General features: G+C 56.2%; 1 protein-coding gene across 4 annotated transcripts; it reads right to left on the reverse strand.

The window, feature by feature from the left end:
- On the reverse strand, positions 1,794-23,051 carry SLC45A3 (solute carrier family 45 member 3). 4 transcript variants are annotated; one of them, XM_005667537.3, is made up of 6 exons: positions 22,914-23,038; positions 11,545-11,653; positions 8,231-8,627; positions 6,330-7,115; positions 5,387-5,652; positions 1,796-3,571 (listed from the first exon to the last, which is right to left on the reverse strand). In XM_005667537.3, exons 3-6 carry the CDS (start codon positions 8,547-8,549, stop codon positions 3,134-3,136), a joined length of 1,809 nt encoding a protein of 602 aa, XP_005667594.1. In that variant the 5' UTR covers positions 8,550-8,627; positions 11,545-11,653; positions 22,914-23,038; the 3' UTR covers positions 1,796-3,133. The 4 variants fall into 4 exon arrangements, with proteins under 4 accessions (XP_003357445.1, XP_005667594.1, XP_013835071.1 ...); XM_003357397.4 differs by lacking the exon at positions 11,545-11,653 and having other exon boundaries at positions 1,794-3,571; positions 22,914-23,051; XM_013979617.2 differs by lacking the exons at positions 11,545-11,653; positions 22,914-23,038 and adding an exon at positions 21,629-21,731.

Below are 23,897 nucleotides of genomic sequence, written 5' to 3' on the forward strand. Positions count from 1 at the left end.
AAAGGAGGAAAGAGGAACCCCTTAAATAACACTGAGTATACAGTCAGCCAAATATAGAATGTGGGAAATTTTGTAGAAAAAATAATGACTTAAAAAAAATTGCCACTCATTGGTGAAGAAACAAAGAGGGAATTAAGACAAACCTAGGAGGCGTGGCCACTAAATGCAACTTCTTGGTTGTTTTTTAAGATCTTTATTTGAACGAACCAACTGTAAAAAGATATTTTTGGAGTTCCTGTTGTGGCTCTGCGGAAACAATTCTGACTAGCATCCTTGAGGATGAAGGTTCGATCCCTGGCCTCGCTCAGCGGATTAGGACCCAACCTTGTGTGAGCTGTGGCGTAGGCCAGGGCTGTAGCTCTGATTCAACCGCTAGCCTGGGAACCTCCCCATGCTGCAGGTGTGGCCCTAAAAAGACAAAAAAAAAAAAAAAAAAGAGAGAGAGAGAGAGATTTGCAATGGGGAAATTTGTACATAGGCTGGGTATCTGACAATAAGGAATATTGTTGAATATGCTCATGGTATTGTGATCAAATTGTTTCTTGTTTTTTGTTTTAATTTTTTTTTTTTTTTGTCTTTTTTTGCTATTTCTTGGGCCGCTCCCGCGGCATATGGGAGGTTCCCAGGCTAGGGGTCTAATCGGAGCTGTAGCCGCCAGCCTACGCCAGAGCCACAGCAACGCGGGATCCGAGCCACGTCTGCGACCTATACCACAGCTCCCGGCAACGCCGGATCCTTAACCCACTGAGCAAGGGCAGGGATCGAACCCGCAACCTCATGGTTCCCAGTCGGATTCGTTAACCACTGCGCCACGACGGGAACTCCCCAAATTGTTTTAAAATCCTATTTCTTAGATACAATTTCATTTCACCTGCAAATACTTTCTGAGTGTATCTAACATACACTTTAAAAATACCCCAGAGAAAAGGGTGGGAGAGGGAGTTTGAAATAAACATTGCAGAATGTTAATCACTGTCGATGTTGGGTTAATTATACTAGGCTCATTTCTCATATATGTTGAAAACTTCTATAATAGAAAATTAAATAAAACGTAGAACATTTGAAGTTCCATCGTGGCTCAGCAGTAACGAACCCGACTAGTATCCATGAGGATGCAGGTTCCATCCATGTGCTCGCTCAATGGGTTAAGGATCCGGTGTTGCTGTGAGCTGTGGTGTAGGCCAGCAGCTGCAGCTCCAATTGGACCCCTAGCTGGAAACTTCCATATGCCACAGATGCAGCCTTAAAAAGCAAAAAAACAAACAAACAAAAAGGAACATTTAAAAAAATAAAGCTAGTTCTTGCACAGGGTGTTAACCATACTGACCACCTAAATTTAAGGGACAGGAAAGTCATTCACACTTGAAGGGGTAGAAGAGGTGGCAAGGCCGAGAACACTGAACTTGACCTGAGCCTGGCAGGAAGGAATGGGAAAGGGTGAGCACCAAGGCACAGTGGTGTCAGACCCTCCCCCAGGGGCTTCCTACTGCTGTAACTGGTCATGGGTGCTAGCTCCATCTCCTTGGCCACACTGTGAGCCCTTTGAGAAGGAAAATTCCCTTGCTCCTTTGTATCCTTACTCTTCCCACCCTCTCCCTCACCCTGTAAAGGGACACCCCAATTCTGGGGTGGCACAGCCACACCCAGTGCCAAAGGACTCGAGAATGTTGGCCTATGGCTCCATCTGCTGGTGGTGCTGGGAACTGAAGCTGCCAAACAGATCCCAGAAGGAAATTTAGGGTGATTTTAGAGAGAATAATAAATTTTCCCTTCAGAAAAGAGACAAAGACCAGTTAAACATATAAGAAGACTTTAATTTCATCACCATAAACATTATACTCTGATTGCTCACATACAGTATAAAATATTTACTCCACTAAATAAATAAGACATAACATTATTGCAAACGGCACTTAAAACCCCCCCAGAGATAAGACCTCCTTGGGGGGGGCGGGGGTGTGCTCCTGAGTGTCTGTGCTAGATTCCCCAAGTACAGATATGCCCTGGGGGCTGAGACGGAGAAAGGCTCAAGGAGCCACACTGTGCTTCTGGTCAGAACAGCCCCAAGGAGAGGGGCTGTGGTTGCCAGTGGGGAAAGGTGGGGGCTGGGCAGCTCCTTCATCAGCCCAGTCCTAGAGGGAGCAGAGGGGAGTTGAGGGGCGGCTCGGCCAAGAGAGGGGGAGAGGCTAGGAAGGCTGCTGAGACCTGGAACCCCACCAGCCACTTTTCCCCAGCCCTCCCCACCTTGGGTAACAGGATTTGGGATATGAGTTAGGCTGAGCAGAGCTTCCAAGCTCAGGATTAGGCAACGCGGGGGTTGGACCAATCACTCCAGGAGAAGGAGATGCTGGCCCAGTCACCAACCATCTCAGGGGACCTAGTCGTTAGGGATCTCATCCTACCCAACTCCTAGACACCAGCAGAGCTGGAAACTGATTCCCCTTCTACTTAAATAAATAAGTTAAATATTTAAAGACTTATGTCCCTATGATGGCAACACAGGGGCCAACAAGCCACATCCTAATAAAATTAGGGAACAGCAGAAAGGCTGTAACCCTGTGGAGCCAGGCAGCTTCCCTTCTCCCCTTAGGACTATGCCCCTCAGTGATTTTCATACATCAAATCCTATAGAGGAGAGTTCCATATTAGAAACTGCCATGCAAGAGCAACATTGGGGGAACCTATAGGATAAGGGGCCTTGGTGGCAGGAGACCAGGTGGTTGAGTTTACTCAGCTCCCCATGTCCCTTCTCTGGGTATGTCTCGGCCAGGGCACTAGCTGTTAACCCTGAGCCTGGGTTATCCCCTAGCAGAGGCCTGCATTACAGTGCACGGAGCTAATGGAATGCCCTGCCCTGCTCTCCTTGTAGAAGTCCAGACTAAAGCTTTTTGGAGAACTACCAGTCAACCAGCCCTAAAGACTGGGGAGAAGTGGGAGGGAAGGAGCCCCAGTCCCCCATCTGTGCAGCTATGCACCTCACTGCCACAGGGAGGCAGCAGAGAGCCACGCCACTTTGGCAGCAATAGAAACGGGAAGGCCAGCCCCCAGCCCAATGGCTGGGCTCACAGGAGACTGGGATAGCGGGAGCTGGGACCCAGGGAGGCCCGCCCTCTCTCAGCGGGTTAGAGGTACCCTACACTGAGTATTTGGCCAGGTCACTCTTGTCAAATACTACCTGCGTGACAAAGTAAATGGCAACCAGACCCAGGCCTGCGGCCGACACCATATAGGCAGTGACAGACTCACTGAGCTGAACAATGGAGCCCATAAACAGGGACGGGGCCACCTGGGACAGCAGGAAGGCACTGTCCAGGATGGCAAGGTCCAGGCAGATGCCCCGGCCCGGAACAACCCTGGCCTCTGGTGGCTCACCCACCACCGCACGCATGGAGACATCACAGGCAGAGGTCCCACAGAGTGTGGGTGGGGATGCGAGCAGACTGCTGCCTCCAGCACCGATGTGTCCGTTGGGGAAGGGGGATGCGGCCTTAGGGCCTGGCGGGAAGCTGGTCATCAGGCTGTCCTCACTGGCGCCAGCTCCATCGTCTCCTCGGTATTTAGGCAGGAAAACCTGGGGGAAGGGGGGACACCCAAGGACAGGTATGTACCCAAGCATACCCCAGCTATGAGAACAGACTCTGCCTTTATTCCAGGGGCTAGCAGAAACCAGGCAGCAGGCCAGAAGACAGCAGACCCTGCTTGGTCTGGGTCTAGTAAGGACCCTCCCCATGAGTGGGACACAGAGAGGGGGCTGGGAAACCAGAAGTCTGGGTCTCCTCTGGCTGCTCCTAGAATCGGTGAGTGGCAGACAAACTCAGTACTGAGGTTAGGAAGAGAACAGAAGCCCAGGTAAAGGAAAAGACACAGGAAGAATGAACACAGGCAAGAAGAGACACACATGTAAGAGCAGAGGAACAGGATCGAAAGGTGGGGCCCCCGAGGCCCCAAGTCCCTGCAGGAGCTCCTCACCTTCCTCCTGCCTGCCCTCATCAACCTCCACAGAGAGATGCTCCCCTCCCGCTGCGGGGCGCGGGGCCCAGGCTGTAGCTGCTGCCCTACTGTGAGGTCTGTGGCCCCAGCCTGGTGCAGGGAGGGTCCTCAGACCGGCCTGGAAGAAGCAAGGAGCAGAGGAATGGCCCGGCTGTGCTAATGCTGAAGGCTTCTTGCTGCTTCTCGCTGTCTGCCTTGGATCAGCATGACCTGCCCCTGCCCTGCCCACAGTGCCCCAGAGCCTCCCGTCTAAGGACAAGGTCAGAACTCACAGGACCACCATCCCCGGGCCCACTAGTGCTAACGAAGAGCTCCCAGAGTTGGCTGCATCAGAGCTGGGAGCGACAGCAGAGCTCAAACCTGACACCAGGGAAGCCCAAGGCTCGTGGTGCTGCTGGAAGGGGACAAAGCGGGTACAGCCAGGGTGTGGGGCCAACCCTGCCCTCAGCAGCTCTTTGGAACAGGCGTCCCAGGACCTCTCCTCCTGCCACCCCACACAACACCCCTCCACACCCACCCCTGCAGCTACCTAGTCAGTTATCCAGCCTTCCAGCTGGGTGTTTGCCACCCCACTCATGTCCTGCCAGGGGCAGAATGTGCCTTCCCTACGGTCTAGAAGCTCTACGAAGGTGGCATCACTTTTTCCTTGGGACACCCCAACTTCTTGCCCCCATGAGCAGAGCTCTGTTACCCAGGGCTGTAGCTCAGTGAGGCCAGTGGAGGGCAGCAAAGGTGACCGCACAACCTGGGTCAGAAGGCGTCCCACAGAAGGGGGCCCCTGGAGGGGCTGGAGAGGGTGGGGCAGGGCAGGAAGGAGGCCCCCACCTTACACAGTGCCCCAGCGAGCAGTGTCAGGTGCATCAGGCTCAGAGATCAGCCAATGAGGGCAGGGAAAGGGGACGAGGTAAAGGAGTGAGGCAGCAAAAGAAAAGAGAGAATTAGACAGAAAAGGAAGAGAAACTGAAAGACAGGGGTCAGCGAGGAGCCTTCCCCATCTCAGAGATGCAGGCAAGTTTGGTCAGTCACAAGGCCCCTCCCCGAATACAGAGAGGCGTGGTCAACACCAGACCATCCCTCACCAGGGGCTGCTGAAGCTGTGCCCCAGTGGTCATCTGATCCAAGCCCCCCGCCGCTGCAGAGAACCACCCAGTGCGGCCTGATTCTTCAGGATTCCTAGAGAAGGATTTTGCATTTCCTGCATCATCCACTCAAGGGCTTTATAGTCCTGACACCAGGAAGTCATTCCCAGAATCTAATCTGTACTCTTCTTCCGCAGCCCCAGTCTCAGCCCCCAGGGCTACAACAGGCTTCCTCCTCCATCAAAGAATATGCCTTCTGCAGCTTCTCCTGCCAGACGGGGGAAGCCTCCCTCCCACCTCCGCTCGGCTGCCAGTACCTGCTTCTCCCGGTGGTAGAGGGAGGCTAGCGTGTAGGGCAGGATCTGCAGGGCAGAGAAGGTGAACCCAGTGAGGGCGGCCGAAGCAGTCACCACAGCCACACTGCGGGACAGGCACGTGGCACCCGCAGCCACGGGGAAAGCCACCACGCTGGCCAGGTAGACAGCCCGGGTGCCGAAGCGCTGCACCAGCCGGTCCATGACCAGAGAGAAGAGCAGGGAGATGGCACACTGCAGGAACAGCCCCAGGCTGCCCATCCGGACCCCTGGGGAGGGAGGGGGAAAGGCGGTCAGACAAGGTGGGGGAGGCCCAATACAATCTTTGGGGTGGGGGTGGCTCAGAATTAGGAGCCACAGGCACCTGCTGTATTCCGGACCTGCTCCCCAGCCTCTCGCACCCTGCCCATAGGAACGGGAGTCCAGGTTCTTCCACTGACCTCAGGGGATGTGGCCAAAGCCACTGGCTAAGGGCAGAGGAAGATGTTCAAAGGGCTGACTGTGCTCAGCTTGCTGGGAGCCGGAGGGACACAAAGGCGGTTCTGCACAGGCTCCAAGACAGAGTTCCAGAATGCCTGAGCTGGAAGGGGCTGGCGATGGGGAAGTCAGCAGGAGAGCGGAGGGGACACTAAAGTTGGGGCCAGGTGGACCTGAGGCCCAGCCTGGGAACCTTAAAAAGCTCCACCTCTTCCTCTGTCAAGTGGGGGTGATGACAGGTCAAACTCTGAGCAGCCGGAGGCTCTGCCGAGACCACAGCAATGCCCGCACACACACACACGCAACCTGTACATGGGCCCATTTTCCTGATGGGGAAATCGGGGCCCAGATACACTGCTTCCAGCCCAGGCACTGGCCGTGGGCCTCTCCCTGCGCCTGAACATCCACTGAAGGGCAGCTCCCACAGAACCCCCTCCCCATGCCCGCCCCACCCCTACCCAGGCCTTACCTTCATCATAGTGTCTCCGGGCCTCAGTGCCCGGCTCAGCCCTGGGCACACCCTGGTACAGCCCCTCGCCCACGAAGTCCGTGTAAAACAGCGTGAAGGTCATGAATGCCATCCAACTGCACAGCTCGGCCACAAAGAGTCGGCGCAGGGTGCGAGGCATACGGCAGCAGAGCTGGTGCAGCCGGGGAAAGAGGGCGCCCAGGTTCCGGAAAGCCAGGCGGGCACGGCAGGGGCAGCAGTAGGACGGCATGGAGGGGACCGAGAGCCCTTCTGCGGGCTCGGCCGGGCCCAGCGCGGCCTCCTCGGCCACAAACAGCGTGGCTGTCACACACGTGAGGAAGATGAGACTGAGCAGGCCAAAGAGGCACTCCTCCTGGGTGCCCAGGTAGGGGGCCAGGGCACTGGCGTCCCAGTCAATGGCAGGTAGGAGGTAGCCCAGGCAGCCCCCGAGGCTGATCATGAAGGCATAGACGGAGAAGGCCTGGCGGCAGTGGTCCGGGTCCCGGAAGAGGTCAGAGAGGAGGGCCTCCAGCGGAGTAAAGCACACCTGGCCGCAGAAGTCCAGCAGCCCCACGCCCAGGATCAGCAGCGCCAGCTCCAGGGGCCTGGTGTCCGGGCACAGCAGCCCCGCCAGCCGGCCGGCCCTCGGGATGAGGAAGAGGCTCAGCAGGACGCCCAGGGACAGGGCCCAGATGAAGGGCCTCCGGCGACCATAGCGCCCACGCCAGTGGTCACTGGCTGAGCCTAGGAGTGGGACGGAGACCAGGCCCAGCACTGGACCGATGCCTGCAAGAAGGGCAAGGAGGATGAGCTAAAGGCTGGAGCCCATCAGGGGCAGGGGGAAGGGACCAGCCTCCCAGAGAAGGATGGAAATGAGGATGACAGGACAGGGAGGGCCACCTCTGCGCTGGCTCTATGCTGAGTGTGTCGCGGGACCCCGATTTACGCCTCACAACAAAGATCACGAATGCCCCCCACGTTAAGTCGGGGAAGCTGAGACATGGAGCAACCAGTAAGTGTTAGCAGGGCACAGGCCCAGAGCTAGGGAAGGCGAGAGGCGGGGTTTCAGCAGCCAGTCTGACCCCAGAGCCTGTCATCCCGCCCCCCTTGCTAGAAGGCCCCTCATGGTGACCGCTTGCCTTCTGTGGCTTTTGCAGAATTCATCTGCAGTCAGGAGCCTAGCTCCTGCCCGAGGGACAGGAAAGAGCCCTGCTGGGGCGACCCCAGCCCTACTAATCAGTAGCTAAACCAGTTGGATGGCCCGGCTAAGTCACCTAACTTCTCATTAGCCTCCGTTATCTTCTCTGGGAAATGGGGAACCTCAAAGAGTTGCTGCAGGAATAAAATAAGACCATAAAAAAAAAAAACTAGGAGTTCCCATCATGGTGTAGCGGAAATGAATCTAAGAACCATGAGGTTGCGGGCCTCATTCAGTGGGTTAAGGATCCGGCGTTGCCGTGACCTGTGGTGTAGGTCGAAGACGTGGCTCGGATATGGCATTGCTGTGGCTCTGGCATAGGCCAGCAGCAACAGCTCTGACTAGACCCCTAGCCTGGGAACCTTCATATGCCGCAGGTGCAGCCCCAAAAGGACAAAAAATACAAAACAATAAAATAAAAAAAAGACCATAGGTATAAATTATAAAGGGAAGCTACTCCAGCATCTGTGATGGGCCAGGCACCATGCAGGGGCCAGGGTACAGAGAGGACCAGGGAACATCCCTGTACTCTTTAATCTGGACATGCACCCCCTCAGCCCAGGGTTGGCCGTCTCCCCACCAGGCTCAGGGACAGGAGGCAGCCACCTCTCCCTCCGAGCAGCTCTGTGGGCGGAGGCACTGTCTCGCTGCTTCCCAGGTGGCTTATATCTGGGGCAGGAGGGAGGGAGGATGTGTGACTCACCCAGCACCATGGTCATGAACTTCTCCTCTACCCCCACTTCCAACAGCAGGGGTGGCACGTAGGTGATGCCTGCGGCCAGGCACACCTCCAGGCCGAACGTCAGCAGGTTAACCAGCAGGAGCTGGGCTTTCCGATGCCGCAGCAGGCGGCTCATCCACAGTCTCTGGACCATGATGGGCCGGGTGGGTAGGGCTCTGGCCCGTTCATGCACTTCGGAACTGCTCCAGCTCGGCCTTGCCCCCGACGCCCCGGCCTCTCCTCCTTGCTGCCACCAACTGCCTAGGACTCGGCCAGGCACCCATTTCTGCCAGCCCTCCATGCAGGTCTAGCTTCTCAGCCATGCTAACCGCGTGTCACTGTAGGGTGCTTCGGTGGGACATAACTCATGGCTCAGATCCTGAAAGAACGTGGACAATCACACAGAGTGTTAAGTGCTGGGAACCAGATCTCCAGGAGTGGCTCTGAATTCTGAACCTTGTTCACTCCCAGGCTGATGGTGTGGCCCTGCCACCAAGGTGCCACCCCTCACTGTCTCACAGGAAGTGCATGTTAATATTAGCCTAAGGCTGACATAATTAACAAGGTAAACAGGATTTTTAAACCTCAGTACACTCCAGAGCCAACTAGAGGTCAGTAATTCTCTGTTTTGGAATATCTTTGCAATTGCCCTTGTCTGCCAGCACAAAAGGAAAAAAAAAAAAAAAATCAGACCAGCTGAATTCCCAGGTCCCCAGGCCCTGTTATCAAGGTGCCCCCAGAGACCCTCTGCCAGGCCGGGTTTGTTTGCTTTTCTCTCTCCATGTCCCAAAGCTGGGCTGTTCAATACCCCTTTGTTAAGAGTCGCACTTCCTATTCCACGCTGCCTGGCCACAAGCCACGCTGCACCGTAACTCCCACCCCAAGGACGGGGACGAGAGGGAAGGGAGGAGAGGCTGTGGTTTGCTGGGTTGAGGTTCAACCTGTCATTGAAACCATACGAAACGTGCTCCCCTGGAAGAACCTCGGCCTGAAAACCTCTCCCTTGAGGTCCTCTCCATGCTCAACGTCCACGGGAAGGAAACATTTCCACATGCACTGCCCAACTGTCAGGGGACAGTGGGGCCGGTCCCAAGTCCCAGCCTCAAAGGGACACGAAACTACACCACCTGGCAGCCACTACAATGATGCCACTGACCCCTGGGGAAGGCTCTCTCCCTAAACAGCTCCATTCTCAGCAGAGAAGCCCCCACAGCCCTTCCTGCTAGGCCCGCCTCCTGTGCAGAGACCCCACCCTGGGCCCCCCACCCCCATCCCAGTCAGCGGGTCTCCAGGTCCTGCTTCCTGATAATGTGCTGTCTGCTATGTTTGCAATGACCACAAGAGGAGTTCCCATCGTGGCTCAGCGGTTAACGAACCCAGTAGCATCCATGAGGACGTGGGTTCGATCCCTGGCCTCGCTCAGTGGGTTAAGGATCCAGCACTGAAATGAGCTGTGGTGTAGGTCACAAACGCGGCTCGGATCTTGCTTTGCTGTGGCAGTGGTGTAAGCCAGCAGCCGTAGTTTCAATTGGACCCCTAGCCTGGGAACCTCCACATGCCATGCGTGTAGCCCTAAAAAGTCAGCCCTGAAGAGGAGGTACAGAGGGCAGGGCTTGGGGAGCAAGGGCAAGAGTCCCCTCTTCTGTCATCCATCCCATAGAGACACGTGGACAGAGCTTTCCTCCACTTGTGGCTGAGTCTGGAGTGCCTTCCTGGCCTCACTGACTCAATCCCATAAATGCTACTGAAGACACAACCCCTGTACAGGGGTCACAGTGCCCAGGGCGTGGCTCCAGTCTCCACCCCCACCTGGGAGCCTTCCTGGAGGCTCCCTCCACCCTCCCACGTGCCCTCTTCCAATCTGCACATCTCAGAATTCCAGGCTTTGACTCGGTTCAAATGTCACCAAGCCCTGCAGGGCCTTGTGTGTTACAAAGCATGCCGGAGGTGCTCTGTGAGCTGTGCCACAAAGAAATCAGAGGGCTATCAATCCTGGGTAGACGTGTCTGTCCCAGAATTGCCTTCCCAGGCTTTGCAGCTTGTAGACCAGCAAGTAAGGGACTTCAGACAAGGCTGGGAAACTAGCAGCCTCCTCCCCAAAGTTCCACTCGGACCCAGATCATCCGTCCACTTTGGGAAGGGGCGTGGACTCCTATGGGGCTGGCATGGGGAGAATTGTAAAACATGGACCCACACAGCCCCCAAAAGTGTGTTGGGGGACCAGACATCTGGCTTAGCTGGCTGCTTGGGGGTTCAGCATGAGCTGAGTTCTCCCCAGCTGCTGCACGGCCAAGGCACCCCCAGAAGGAAAGCAGGGGACCGCAGAGACCACAGTGCGGCGCTATCCGATCTGGAGGGAAAGATTCTGGGTCAAAAGTCTTCCAGTCCTTCCACTCCCTTTAGTCTAGGAGGGCTTGGACACTCACCTGCTCTGGGTTTTAAGGGACCAGGTCCTCCCTGAGCAAACAGACTTTATCAGACCCAGCCTCACCCACAACCTACACCCATTCCCAAGCCCTGGTCGCTCCCAGTTGTTTAAAACAAACTGCCGCTCTCCAACAACCATGAATCCCCCCACCTGCCTGCCTTCCTCCCGGAATCCAGCTCCTCACTGATCGGGACCTTCCTCAGTCCACAGGAGAGAAACACAAAAAAATCCTCGCCTCCCCCTCCGCGCCCACGCCTCTCCCCACCTGCCCAGAGGTGCTTTACCAGGTAACCAGGGGCTGGGCCAGGTGAAGAATTCCTTGAAAGGAGTTGGTAGGAAGTGGGCAGGCTCCAGCCCTGCTCAGCACCCCTCTGCTCTTAGGTTGCTGCGCCCGGCTTCCCTCTTTTGTCACTTACTATGCCCTGGGGTCCAGGGCAGTCTTGTCATCCCGGCTTGACTCTTCCCAGCCAGGAATTGCTCAAGCAAGCCCAAGCCCCTCAGAATACTCTCCCTTCCAAAGCCCCCTCCCCTTTCTTTTCCTCACATCTTCCCCCAGTCTCCCCCACGTCACCCCGACCCCGGCCCTCAGGCGGAGGGAACTACAGAGGACTCCCGCAGCACCAACGCTGGTCACCAGCGGTCCCTCCAGGGCCTGCTTCCCTGGGACACTAACAGAGAAGCCCAGGTCCCAGGGTCCCAGGCTCAGAGAGGCAGGGGTAGGGGAAGCTGTTCCATCACCACTTTCCTGCAGCCCCAGGGCACACCTTTGCCCAAAGCTTGAAAGTGACCCATCCCTGTTGGGTCCCCCTGTATTCCTGCCTCCTTAGGAATCCAGGCGGGGAGACAGGATCCCATCCTCCCCTCTAACCTCCAGCCTCCGAGATGCTTGCGACTCAAATCCTCCTGCTCCTCCGCTCCTGGAATATTCTGTCTGGCAAACAGAAGATCAACCAGAAGAGCCAGCCTCCAGTGCTCACCTGGAGGGGAGGGGGCGGGAAGAGGGCAAAGTGGAGGTACAGAAAGCAGGCATCTGGCCTGACCTTGTGGGACTGCAAGAAAGCTGGAGGAAACCCAAGATTCCTGGGAACCTTTAGGGAGCGCTGCCCCAGGCCCTCTTCCCTCATCCCTGGGTTGCAAAGCTCAAGCCCCAGGGGGGCCAAAGGCCCTGGGTACGTTGGGGGAACCTGCATTTTATCTGCCCTGCAGGTGACACTGGGAGACTCTGGGGGTAACACGAGGCACTGCCAGAGCAGGCTCCATTGCAACCCTCTGGTACCCACCTGAGCATGAGAAGGGGCCTGGGAAATGCTTACCTAAAGGATAAATGGCTGAGAGCAGAGTGGAGGTGGGAGATGGAAGAGATGGGAAAGACCTCAGCGCCTCCCACTCCCCACATCCAGCAAGGGTGGGACAAGAGCTTCCCAGGCTGGAATGCCCCATCACTGCCCCTTCAGGTTAGGCCCCAGCAGGGAGTACAGGGAAATGAAACTGAGCAACAGGAACAAACTTGGCCTGAACTTTCTCCAACAGTCAAAGGAGTGGAGGAGGCAGGAGGAAAGGCAACCCCTGGTAGCTCCTCGGGGAAGGGAGTGTCAGAGGGCCGTATAAAGAGCCCTTTGAGGGCTTTCAAAGGGGTTCCTGCAACCCCTCTGGCCGAGGTGGAGCTGGAGGAACCGACTCCCTCCCCTGACTGACAGACAGAGGCCAGAGGGAGCCGGGCTGGGGGCAGCCCTGCCATCGCGGGCCAGTGTCAGGCAGCAATTCTAAGGCCCCTTTATGCGGGGCCCGCGTCCCCACACCCGCCCAGGCACATCAAACGGCTGCAGCCCCCACCCTGACCCTGTGAGCTGGCGACCCTGCGTCCTCCCTCCACGCTCACAAAGACTGGGCTCTTTCTCACACGCTCCTCGGAAGCCGTGGCCACCAGGAAGCCCCTCCCCGCAGAGGAGGAAACTGGGGATGGGGTAGGCGAGCCTGAGGAATAATGACTCAGCAGCAGAAAGGGGTGGGGTCACTCCACACCCGATTCCCCAGTGCACCCCAGCCCAGGCTGGCCAGCCCAGGCCCGGGGTGCAGGTGCAGGACCCCTCCACTCCAGAGGGGCCCCAGAATCTCACTCCATGTTGCCCTCTCCCAGGCGCTCTCGGCTGGGGGCAGCGCAAAGGTCTGGAGGGTCACTGAAACCTCTTGCTGGGTTCGCCCCCCTTCTTGCCCTGGTCCCAGGGGACTAGTGCGCTTGGCCTACCTCGTAAAACCGGGCACACCGCACTCCCCATGAGCTCTGCCCCCACGGCAGCTCCACAAGGAGCTTCGGAACGCCCCCCAAAAGAGCCTGTGCTGGCCAGACAGGAGCCGGGAAATGAAGAGCCTGTGGGCAGTGAGCTCCCCATGGTGATCACAGACGCCCTGGCCAGGATGCTGTGCCGTGGGAAGTCCTACCTGGGCAGCCAGGGAGAGGGGGACCTGGGACTAGTCTATGAGGCTTCCAGGCCATAGTCAGTTGACTCTCTGGGTTCACGGACGCACTTCCAAAGAAGCAAAAGTCGTTTTGCGCACCCCCCAATTCCACCCTACCAAAGGCAACGGTGATTTGCACAAATAGCCAAGGGCACCCCCCACCCCAGACCTCCCAGAGCTTCCACAGACACTGAGAACCCCCGCTCAGAATGCAACCTCTCCACCTCGAGGGAATTGTAAGCAGAGAGGAAGAGCCCACCCCCACCCAGACTGCTCCCTAGCTCCTGCCTCCCCAGGGCCCAGAGGCCAGGGATTTAGAGTCTGCCCTGCTGCGCTGCCTTTTCTTCACTCGGACTGGAAGCCTTCTGCTTAGCAGCTTGTCAGAGAGAGCGAGGGGCTGCAGGCCGGGACACAAAGAGGGATTAGGGAGAAACCTCTCGGCCTGCAGAGTAATCCATCAAACTCCCTCCCGGCTGCCAGCGCCGGCCCCTTCCCACTCAATCCCCCTTCCAGCTGCTGTGGGCCCCCACCCCCTCCAGCTCCTGAGCCCTGTCACATCAGGCAGCAAAGAGAATCCCGGTCCCTGGGGGGGGGGGCGAGGGGGCACACGGCAGACACTGGGAAAAGGGCAACGGCTCCCTCCCTCCACTCACCCCCAATGTGTGAAAACCCAACAGGTGGCAGTGGCTTGGAGGAAAGTTGCTTTTGTTGCCCTGTCTGAGAGCCCCAGCCCAGCTACTGAAAGGAAACAAATGCGGAGGAGGCTGGGGGAAGGGGAGGGGGAAGGACATTGGGCAGTTCCTGGAGCCTGCTCTACTCTCCCCTCCCTTCTCCCATCCAGTGACAGGGATTCCGGAGCTGGCCTGACCCTCCCCCGGACCCGGCCAGGCAAAGCACCCTCCCAGGATCACCTGGCCATCCCATGGGGGCAGTCATCGTGGAATCACATCTGACTCCAAGCACCCAGCCTCCCCATCAGACTTCCTTTCTGCCAACAGCTGTGACACAAGGTCACTCGGGGTCACCTTGACCAAGTGCCTTGCGAAGCAAGACAGTCAGTATTCTTCAACCTGGAGAAGAATTCTTCCACTCCAGGAAGGCCTCTGTGCACAGACCTCCCCGAACCCAGGGGATTCTACAGGGTGACCTAGGTTCGGCAGTCGGGCCTGGGGTGGCAGGCCATACTACATCACTATAACTATGTGACTTCCTTTTTTTTTTTTTTTCTTTTTAGGGCTGCACCCAGGGCATAGGGAAGTTCCCAGGCTAGGGGTCCAATCAGAGCTACAGCTGCCGGCCTACACCCCAGCCACAGCAATGAAGGATCCAAGCCGAGTCTGCAACCTCCACCACAGCTCATGTCAACTTGGGATCCTTAACCCACTGAGCGAGGCCAGGGATGGAACCAGCATCCTCATGGGTCCCAGTCGGGATGGTTAACCGCTGAGCCACAAAGGGGACCCCACTATGTGACTTTTCAATTGACCTCCCTAAGCCTCAGTTTCCTCCTCGGCAATTAACAGGAGCAGCTAACACTGGGGCCCTCTTCTGAGCGCTGTCATCTTCTAGCGGCCTAAGGAGGTGGGTACAACGAGCATACCCATTTGACAGGCAAGGAAAATCTAATACCAGTTGTGTAGTGCGTTTGAGAGAAAACACGTGGAAGTTCCCGGCAGCCACTTCTCCAGTTGTCTGGGCTACCACCGTGGAGAAACCGGGGAAGGGGTTTCTCGTTCCCAAGAGGAATGGCAGAGGGGGACCAACACTGCCTCTCTTCTGGGCTCCCATCCCCTCACCCACGTGCCTCCCACTAGGGCCCTAGTGCCTCTTTCAGCCCCCAAAGGCAAGAGGAATGCTGAGAATGTAAACCTCCCCAGGTGCTGGCCCCAGCAGGTGAGATCACTGCCCCCCTGCCAAGTTGAAGGTTGACAGAGGAAGGGATAAACATCCCGGTTAGGAGACAGGGTGGTTCCCAACCACAGGGAAAACAACTACGTGGCAGACACCTGTTCACTGTCTCTCCTACGCTGGGTACCTGACATACCTACAAAGTCTCCCCCCTGTCCCGCCCCTGAGGGCTGCACCTGCAGCATATGGAAGTTCCCAGGCTAGGGGTTGAATCAGAGCTGCACCAACGCAGGATCCAAGCTGCATCTGAGCCCTACACCACGTGAGCGCAACCTGCGGCAATGCCAGATCCTTAACCCACTGAGCGAGGGCAGGGACTGAACCTGCATTCTCATGGATACCAGTCAGGTTCTAAACCACTAAGCCGCAATGGGAACTCTGAAAGTCAGTATTTAACATTCCTAATTCACAAAGACTGAAAATGGAGTCTCAGGGTTCCCGCTGTGGGCAGTGGGTATTCACGACCTGGCGCATCTCCATGGCAGTGCCGGCTTGATCCCCGGCTAGGCACAGTGGATTAAAGATCCGGCAACCACAGCTGTGGCTTGGATTCGATCCCTGCCCAGGGAATGTCCAGATGGCACAGGTGCAGCCAAAAAGGGAGGGAAAAAAAGAAAGAAAAGGGAGTCTTAGAAAAATTCATTAACAGGCCCAAGGGTGCACACGTAAAGTGGGTTGAATGGAAAATCCAAACCCTTCAAAAATTCTAGAAAGTGTTCTGAACTAGAAGCCAGGACAGTGTAGTCCAGTTTCAGCAACTTCTATAGCTGTGAAAGCTATAGCTGTGAATAAGCCACTTACCTCTCTGGGCTCAGCTTCCCCACCTGTGAAATGAGAGCCAGGCTAGATGCTAAGGTTCTTTACAACTGAACGGCTATGTGATCGCACACTGTTCGTATGAGATGTGAGCCCCAGGCAGGATCCTCACTGTGGACAGGTGCCCACTGAGCGCTCAATGACAAGGCCACATGGCACTGGGGAGGTCACAGGCCTCCATCAATGAGAACCAGGTAGAGAAGGGCTCCCCAGGGGCACTCAATCCCATTCCTTACCTGCCGACGCGTTGTTCAAGTACAACAGTGTACCAAGGGTCAGAGGTCACCTGAAACTGATCCAAGGACCAAGACATCTGAGGGCAGAATTGCCCTCTTCCCGACTCCTTTCCAGAGCTAGACTCTGTTCCTGGCAGAAATCTGTAACTCCATTCTTTCTCTACCTGGGCCACAATCAATGCTTGCAGAGAAGGTGAGGGTAGCAGGACCCAGAAGTCCCCTGGAGCAGGGTGTGGGGAGAGGAACAAGGGAGGACAATGGGGAGGTTGGCACATCCAGGCCACCGGGAAGTCCCCTCCCCTTGCTCCCTTCTCTTCCTACAGCCCCTGCACGCAAAGGGAAACCTGACCAGCCTCTCTCCTGGTGAACTTGAACTCCACCAGTCAGCCAGACAGGCAGCTCTCCCCACCCATGCATACCTAGGTCCCCTCCCCGCAGCCTGGCCTCCCTTAGAAGGTGAAGGATACAGGAAAGAGGCCAGGGGCTGGAGGTCTGTGCAGGCCTAAAAATGAGCAGAGCCTGGGGGCTGGGAGTTAGACCAGGGTGCTGGACCCGGCTCTGCCATGTCTCACCTCTCGGACCTCAAATTCAAGGGTCTCAAAGGCCCTTTCAGCCTTGCTATATACCCTAAGGTTTGTGACCAGCCCCATTTATCATCAGAGGGCTCTGGGCCAGACTCAGTCCTAAGGATGTGTCACCACAGTCACTCAGTGGTGAGCAGGGAGTGAGTGGGTTCCACAAAAGATGGCTTTTGTTACAGAGCCCTGTTCGTCCATCTTGAAGAGAAATGTCAGCGTTGAAAGCCCGGTCACCCACCCACCCACTCCTGTTAAGCTCTGGTGAGGTGCAAGCCCACTGTGGAGGGGCTGGGTATTCGGAAACAACTGTCTGCAGCCCCTTCAGCAAAAGGGCCAAGATGCAGTCAGGGTGCAACGAGGTGGTACAGGAGCTGAGACCCAAGTCCTTCTGGTGGGGCATATGCAATGCTTTTTAGAGGAGGCTGAGCTTCCAAAGAGCAGCAGGTAGATGTCTGCAAAACACAGCTGCTGGAGCTGGGATTTCCATATGCATCCACCTCTCTTTTTTTTTTCTTTTGTTTTTTAGGGCCACACGCATAGCACATGGAAGTTCCTAGGCTAGGGGACCAACCTGCACCACCGCCACAGCCACGCAGGATCCGAGCCACATCTGTGACCTACAACACAGCTCATGGCAACACCGGATCCTTAACCCACTGAGCGAGGTCAGGGAATTGAACCCGCATTCTCATGGATCCTAGTTGGGTTCGTTAACCTCTGAGCCACGAAGGGAACTCCATCACCTCCCCTTTTAGCCCCTCCCCAGTCAGGCCATGCTGGAAGGAATACCAGACCCCGAATGGTGGGGACAGTGATCAGCACTGGGCCTACTTTTGCTTTCAAAGTAGTTGCCGTGTTTGGAGTTCCCGTTGTGGCGCAGTGGTTAATGAATCAGACTAGGAACCATAAGGTTGCGGTTCAATCCCTGCCCTTGCTCAGTGGGTTAAGGATCCGGCGTTGCCGTGAGCTGTGGTGTAGGTTGCAGATGTGGCTCAGATCCTGCGTTCCTGTGGCTCTGGCGTAGCTGGTGGCTACAGCTCCGATTCGACCCCTAGCCTGGGAACCTCCATATGCCACGGGAGCGGCCCAAGAAATGGCAAAAAGACAAAGAAAAAAAAAGAAAAAAGTAGTTGCCGTGTTCCAGTTACTTCCCCTGGACGTCCTCTCCCTTTCACTTGAACCCTATCAAGTGCCTCCCACCCCGCCCCGAGGGCTACTTGGACCCCAGGCTAGTGAGGACCCCTTTCTCCCAAACCTTGACTATACTCACTGGACACCCATCAAGGTCAGGGATCACTCACGGTCCTCGGGGTCTCTGGCTGCGGTCCTGCCCTGCCCCACCCCACCAACCCCTCAGCAGGGAGCGCCACCCCTGCCCAGCTTGCAAAGGGAGAGGCTCAATCAGGGGCCTTACAGGCCAGGCGGATTTTCAGGATTCCCGTCCGATGTGACCCACCAGCGTGGCTGAGATGCAGGCAGAGCCACACTCAGGGTGCTAAGCTCTCTCTAGGGACAGGAGCCAGGAGTGGGAGCCACACCCATAGGGATGGGCCGGGCACGCCCAGCTTGGACACTATTTGCCAGCTTAAAGTACACTTGAGATGAAAGGGGCAGGGGGCATAACGGGGGCACTGGGGAAGGAGGGTTGTCTCGGGCTGGCTGCTCCTGAGGGCGCCCTATCTGGCGAGGCATTCATCTGGCCTGAATCTGGTGACAGGGACTGTGGGCTCCAACCCCCTGCTTGCTGGCTCATCCCAGCTTCCCTGAGAGCGAGCGAGAGAGCTCCAGAATTAACAAAGAAGGGGGGAAGGAACAAACTTTGTACTGAGCACCTCGTCTGTGCGGCTTCCTTGCTAACTAGGGCAGTCTCAGGGAATCCTCCCCGCAACCCTGCAAGGTGAATATGATCATCTCCATTCTGCAGACACAGAAACTAAGGCCAACAGGTGAGGCAGGCCTGTCTCCAGCATCAGAAGCAAGAAGCCCCCCACCCCAGTCACTGAGGGTCAGCGGCAAAACTGTGGTCTTTTTCCCATGGAGGAGGAAACACAGACCATGCAGCAGAAAAAGGGATTAAACAGGAAGTTCTGGCCAGACATCAGGGCCATCCCGTGATGGCTCTGTCACCAGCCCCTGCCCCCAAGCAGGGACACTTAATACACTGGACAAAGCTCACACTCCAGCTCTATTGCTGGGAGTCCGAGTGGCATCAGCGTTCAAGACACTGGGCCTGGTACCAACTGGTCCAGCCTCTACCCTCACTATCCAGCAAACAGGGCCACTGACTGTTCAAAGAAAAGCCAGACTGGGTTTCTCTTACGGACACCAGAAAGCAGTGCAAACAATCCCAGGGGTGGGGGAGGGAGGACAGAGCAGAACCCGAACTTAATTCCCTCCCTCTCGCACAATTTCCCTAAAAATCAGAACAAATAATCTTTTATGCACGGAAGGCACTTAATCTTTCAGGATATACACCTCCATCTCTTTATAGTACTCTCTTTCTACTCGCTAGGCAGGGCAGGGGTTTCTGGACCATTCAAAAAAAAAAAAAAAAAGCCACGGATTTCGCCTTGTGGCTCAATGGTTAATGAATCTGACTAGTCTCCATGAGAATGCAGGTTCGATCCCCAACCTTCCCCAGTGGGTTAAGGATCCTGTGTTGCCGTGAGCTGTGCTGTAGGTCACAGATGCAGCTCGGATCCCTGTCACTGTGGCTGTGATGTAGGCTGGCAAGCTACAGCTCCGATTGGACCCCTAGCCTGGGAACCTCCATATGTCACAGTGAGGCCCTAAAAAGCAAAACCAAAAAAAAAACCACACACACACACACACACCACACACACACAGTGCTGACAGGGGAGAGAGCAGACATCAAGTCCTGGTGTGTTCTTTGCACCAAAGCGCAAGTTCAACTGCAAATGTGTCATTCACAGTTTGTGTACAGTTGTAGGCAGTATAATTAATTCCCTTACTAGGAAACGTTGGTTCCTGAGCAGTAAACCACAGTGATTCCCTCCATTGCTACCGCCAAAGAACAGCAGCTGACATGTATCAAGCTCTTCTTACTTGCAGCTGCTGGACTCAGAGCTTTACCTACATCAGCTCATTTAAGCCTCACAACACGATGAGGGAGGTACTATTATCCTCATTCTACTGAGGAGGAAGTGGAAGCACCCAGAGGTCAAGTAACTTGTGAAAGAGGAAATGGGATTCAAACCCAGGCCCCCTGGCCGTTAGAGCTCCGTCTCTTAACTAGTCAAACTGACTCCCCAAAGTCTGGGAGACCTTGGTCCCAGAGAAACAAGATCTGTAGCAGAACCTAAGAACATCACCTCAGAAGGAAAAAAAAAAAAAAAGAACAGAGGCCTCAGCTGGGTGCTGCTGTCCATTGGGTCACAGGTACAGACAGAGTGGATAGAGTGAATACTAGCTAACGTTTAATGAACACTAATTACCTATCAGGCGCACAGTCCAGTGATCTACTGGTGTGATTTAATAAAGCTATAGCTTTTCATATTTTATATGTATAATTATATATTTGTCATTTTTATATTTACTACTTAATAAATAACAAAACCACAGCATAGGTATTTTCTTTTTTCTTTCTTTTTTTTTTTTTTTTTGTCTTTTTCAGGCCGCACTCGCGGCATATGGAGGCTCCCAGGCTAGGGGTCAAATCAGAGCTATAGCCGCTGGCCTACGCCACAGCCACAGCCACGTCAGACCCAAGCCATGTCTGCAGCCTACACCACAGCTCACCACACTGATCCTTAACCCACTAAGCGAGGCCAGGGAACAATCTGCATCCTCATGGATGCTAGTCAGATTCATATCCACTGAGCCCCAAGGGGAACTCCCCAGAGGAGGCATTTTCATTATCATCATTCCCATTTTGCAGCCAGGGATACTGAGAGGTTAAGTAACCTGCCCTGCGTCCCACAGCTGGTGGAGCGGCCAGGACATAAACATTATCTTTCCGACTGTCTGCGTTGTTATCCATAATGTTGTGTTATCAGGCTCTAATGGTCCAAATGATAGAGCTTAATTCCACTTTCAGAGTCCTCAGACCATCCCTGCCATTCTGCCTTTTCTCTCCAGAGCCCTGCCCAGGCTGAAAGAGAGGAACCCATGCCATCCTTCCACCACCCACTGGCCTGGAGGTACCTCAGTGGCCACCAAGGATCACTCTCCCCCTCCTCCTCCTTGTCCAGGAAACCTCAGAGCCAAGAGAGACGGGGAGTTCACCACACACTCCATATGTACACAGGAAACCTTCCCCACCCCCTACACCTCCACTAAGTTGAGGCCTGAATGTCCACAGCTGTACATTCATCCACAGCTGTATTTGTATCCTCAGCTTCATCCTGCTGACTCAAGCTCGATTTTCCGAAGCACTTTTAGAACAACAGAGTCCTGGCTCCAGACAGGGCTGGGGGAGGAGATAAGGGAGGAATGAGAGGATGGGACCCGTCCAACAGAAAGCCTCAAATAACATCGCAATCACAACCTAGAAGAAGTTGCTCTATAGGTTTCCTCAGGCTTCCTATTGGTCCATGCTTCCTGGCCCTGCCCTCCCCACCCCATATGCCAGCCTTGGGCAGGTGCCTCCACTCCAAGGCTGTCCCACTCTGAAGTGCTAACTGCATCAGGAAAGGCAACCAGGGAGTTCCCGCTATGGCACAGGGGAAACAAATCCAACTAGTATCCATGAGGATGCGGGTTTGATCCCTGGCCTCGCTAAGTGGGTTAAGGATCTGGCATTGCCGTGAGCTGTGGTGTAGGTCACAGATGCGACTTGGATCCCACATGGCTGTGGCTGTGGTGTAGGCCAGCAGCTGCAGCTCTGATTAGACCCCTAGCCTGGAAATCTCCACATGCCGCAAGTGCAGCCCTAAAAAGTAAAAAAAAAAAAAAAAAAAAAAAAAAAAAGGCAGCCAGAAGGCCCCCAGAGCCTCACCCCCAACTGATGAACAAGGCTTCCAGGAGTCCAGCAAGAGTCACTCTGGGCCCCGGTCCACTGGCTATGCCCAGCTGCAGACTCCAGGGCAGCAGGACAGCAGCTGGGCTGTTCTTAATCTCTGTTCCACCTAGACTAGGTCTGTGTAACAGCTGAAGGGCAAGCCCTCACCAGGTACCCACCAGGCCAAACCTCTTCCTACCCTCAGCTCCGGCCCCTTGAAGAAAAAGAAAGGAGGGGGGTGTGGCCCTGGGAAGCAGGGGAAGCTGAGCAGGTCAAGAGTGTCCGTCAGGAAGACGGAAACTGATTCAGAGGTCAAGGGCAAGAGCAACTCACAGGGCTGCAGCGCCGAGGGGGAACAGGAGACTCGGAAGGGCTGACCCTCATTCAGGAGGAATACTGCAGATCCCTGGGGCCTTGTCCAGCAGGCCTGCCGTGCCTAAGTACAGAGCCCTGAGAAGCTGTAGTGGATGCCCAGGTACCACCTCATCACACCTGTATGCTGATCTCAGGATTCTCACCATCCCCACCTGAGCCCGCAGGAGAGGAGAAAGACGCCCTTTCGTTTTTTCCTCCTCCCCTGTGGCTCAGGACCCGGCACTCCAGTCCAACTCTCTGCCCAGAACCTAGCCCCGGACTAACGTCCGAAAGAGCTCGGCCACCTTTGCCTCTTTAATAACCGCTCACTCCTCCCCAAGCAAGTTGGTCCGCGCCCGAGGACCCCGCGGCATCCCGGCCCCCAGCGGCTCCCAGGTCCCTGACTGTGCGCGCCGCGGTGACTCATCCTGCCCCTTTCCGGTGAAGCCTAGACAAGGGAAGAAAATAAATGCAACTTTCCAAAGAAAACTCTGACGGGGGAGGCGGCAACAAGAGCGAGCGGCCGGTGCGCCTGCCGTCGGCCCGGCCCGGCCCGGCCCGGCCCGGGGCTTCGGGAAGGGGCCGCTCCCCGCCCACCCTGCCGCCCGGTCCAGGACTCAGGGGACCCGGCGCCTCCTGCACGGCCCGCCTCCGCGGAAGAAAGCGCGGCTCCGTGGGGACCCGAGCGGACGCCCGGCACCCCGCAGCCCGCCCGCCGCAGGACGAGGGGGCGCGCACTGGCGCCCGCAGCCCAGCCACCTCTTCTGGGACTCGCGGGGCTGGGCACTCGGGGCCCGGGACCGCCACAGTGCGGCCCCCTCCCGCGGGGCGCAAAACACGCGACACCGCAGAGCTCGGCCGCGCAGCGCCCCTCCCCTTCCCGCACCGGGACCCCCTCCCCGCGGAGAAGAGCGGGCGCGCCCCTTACCTGGCGGAGGAGGGAGGCTGTCACCCGAGGCCGGCGCGTGCAAGCTCGTCCCACACCTCCCCCCACGCGCGCCAGCCGGCGGCTTTTAAATCTCCAGGTTACTCCGCGGGGGGAGAGAGCATGCGCGCTGGGGCGGCCAGGAGGGGGCGGGGCGAGGCGGGACGGAGGTGGGGGTGCTGAGAGGGGGTGTGGAGGGGTGGGGCTGGTACCCAAGGGAAGAAAGCAGGAGGTCTCCCAGATGTCTTTGTAGCCGCGACCGCGACGGGCAGCCCCCGCGTGGCTCCGAGACTGCCCTGTCATTACCTAGGGCAGTACGCCGCCCCCTCGCCCTCAGCACCGAAACATTTAGGTAAACGCTGCCCGGCTTCCCGGGGTGCCTCCTGTCCCTGGAGCCAGTCTGGATCATTACCCACACGTGCTATTCCGGCCATCCCCTGTCCCCGGGCAGAGCAGTATCCCACCCATCCCAATCCCGGACCGGCCCTTGATGTCACATTCTGCCCAGAGTTACTCTTCCTACCATTTGCTATTCTCTGAGGCAGAAGGAGCTTCCTGGTGGCTAACCCAATCCCTCTTCCTGAAGCCAAATTTCAATTTTTTTTTTATCCTTAAGGGGTGCGTATGGGGAAGGGGAGTGATAGGCTACATTGACATTAAATGTTCTCTTTGTTAGTTGTTGAGCAAGATCTCAAAAGATAGCTGTTTCCGGAATGCCTTTGACAAGAGGGGATCAAGGCAGGTGGGAGAGAACTGGGGGTCCCTACTGGCCTTGAGGGGGGGCAGTTGTGTTTTTCTTCCTCCATGGAGTTTTATAGGATGGGAGAGAACTCAATTTTATGTGCATGGTTGATTTAAATGCTGCAAAATTGCAGGAAGATGGCTTTGAAAGGAAGAGCCCAGTTGACTGTAGCTGTGGACAGGGCACTAGGCTCTGATGCTGGCCTTACCACCAACCAGGTGTGATGTGGGACAAGTCCTCTCTAT

The sequence above is a fragment of the Sus scrofa genome, chromosome 9 (assembly GCF_000003025.6).
Source record: "Sus scrofa isolate TJ Tabasco breed Duroc chromosome 9, Sscrofa11.1, whole genome shotgun sequence".
Classification (NCBI taxonomy): domain Eukaryota; kingdom Metazoa; phylum Chordata; class Mammalia; order Artiodactyla; family Suidae; genus Sus; species Sus scrofa.

Bases quoted from the DNA above. Each gene is read 5' to 3' on its own strand.
- SLC45A3 (XM_003357397.4), bottom strand. From the start codon at position 8,549: ATGGAGGGCTGGCAGAAATGGGTGCCTGGCCGAGTCCTAGGCAGTTGG. The intron at 7,116-8,230 runs GTGAGTCACACA...CCCTTCTTGCAG, and splicing joins GTTCATGACCATGGTGCTGG to GCATCGGTCCAGTGCTGGGC. The intron at 3,572-5,386 runs GTACTGGCAGCC...CCCTTCCCCCAG, and splicing joins TCTACCACCGGGAGAAGCAG to GTTTTCCTGCCTAAATACCG.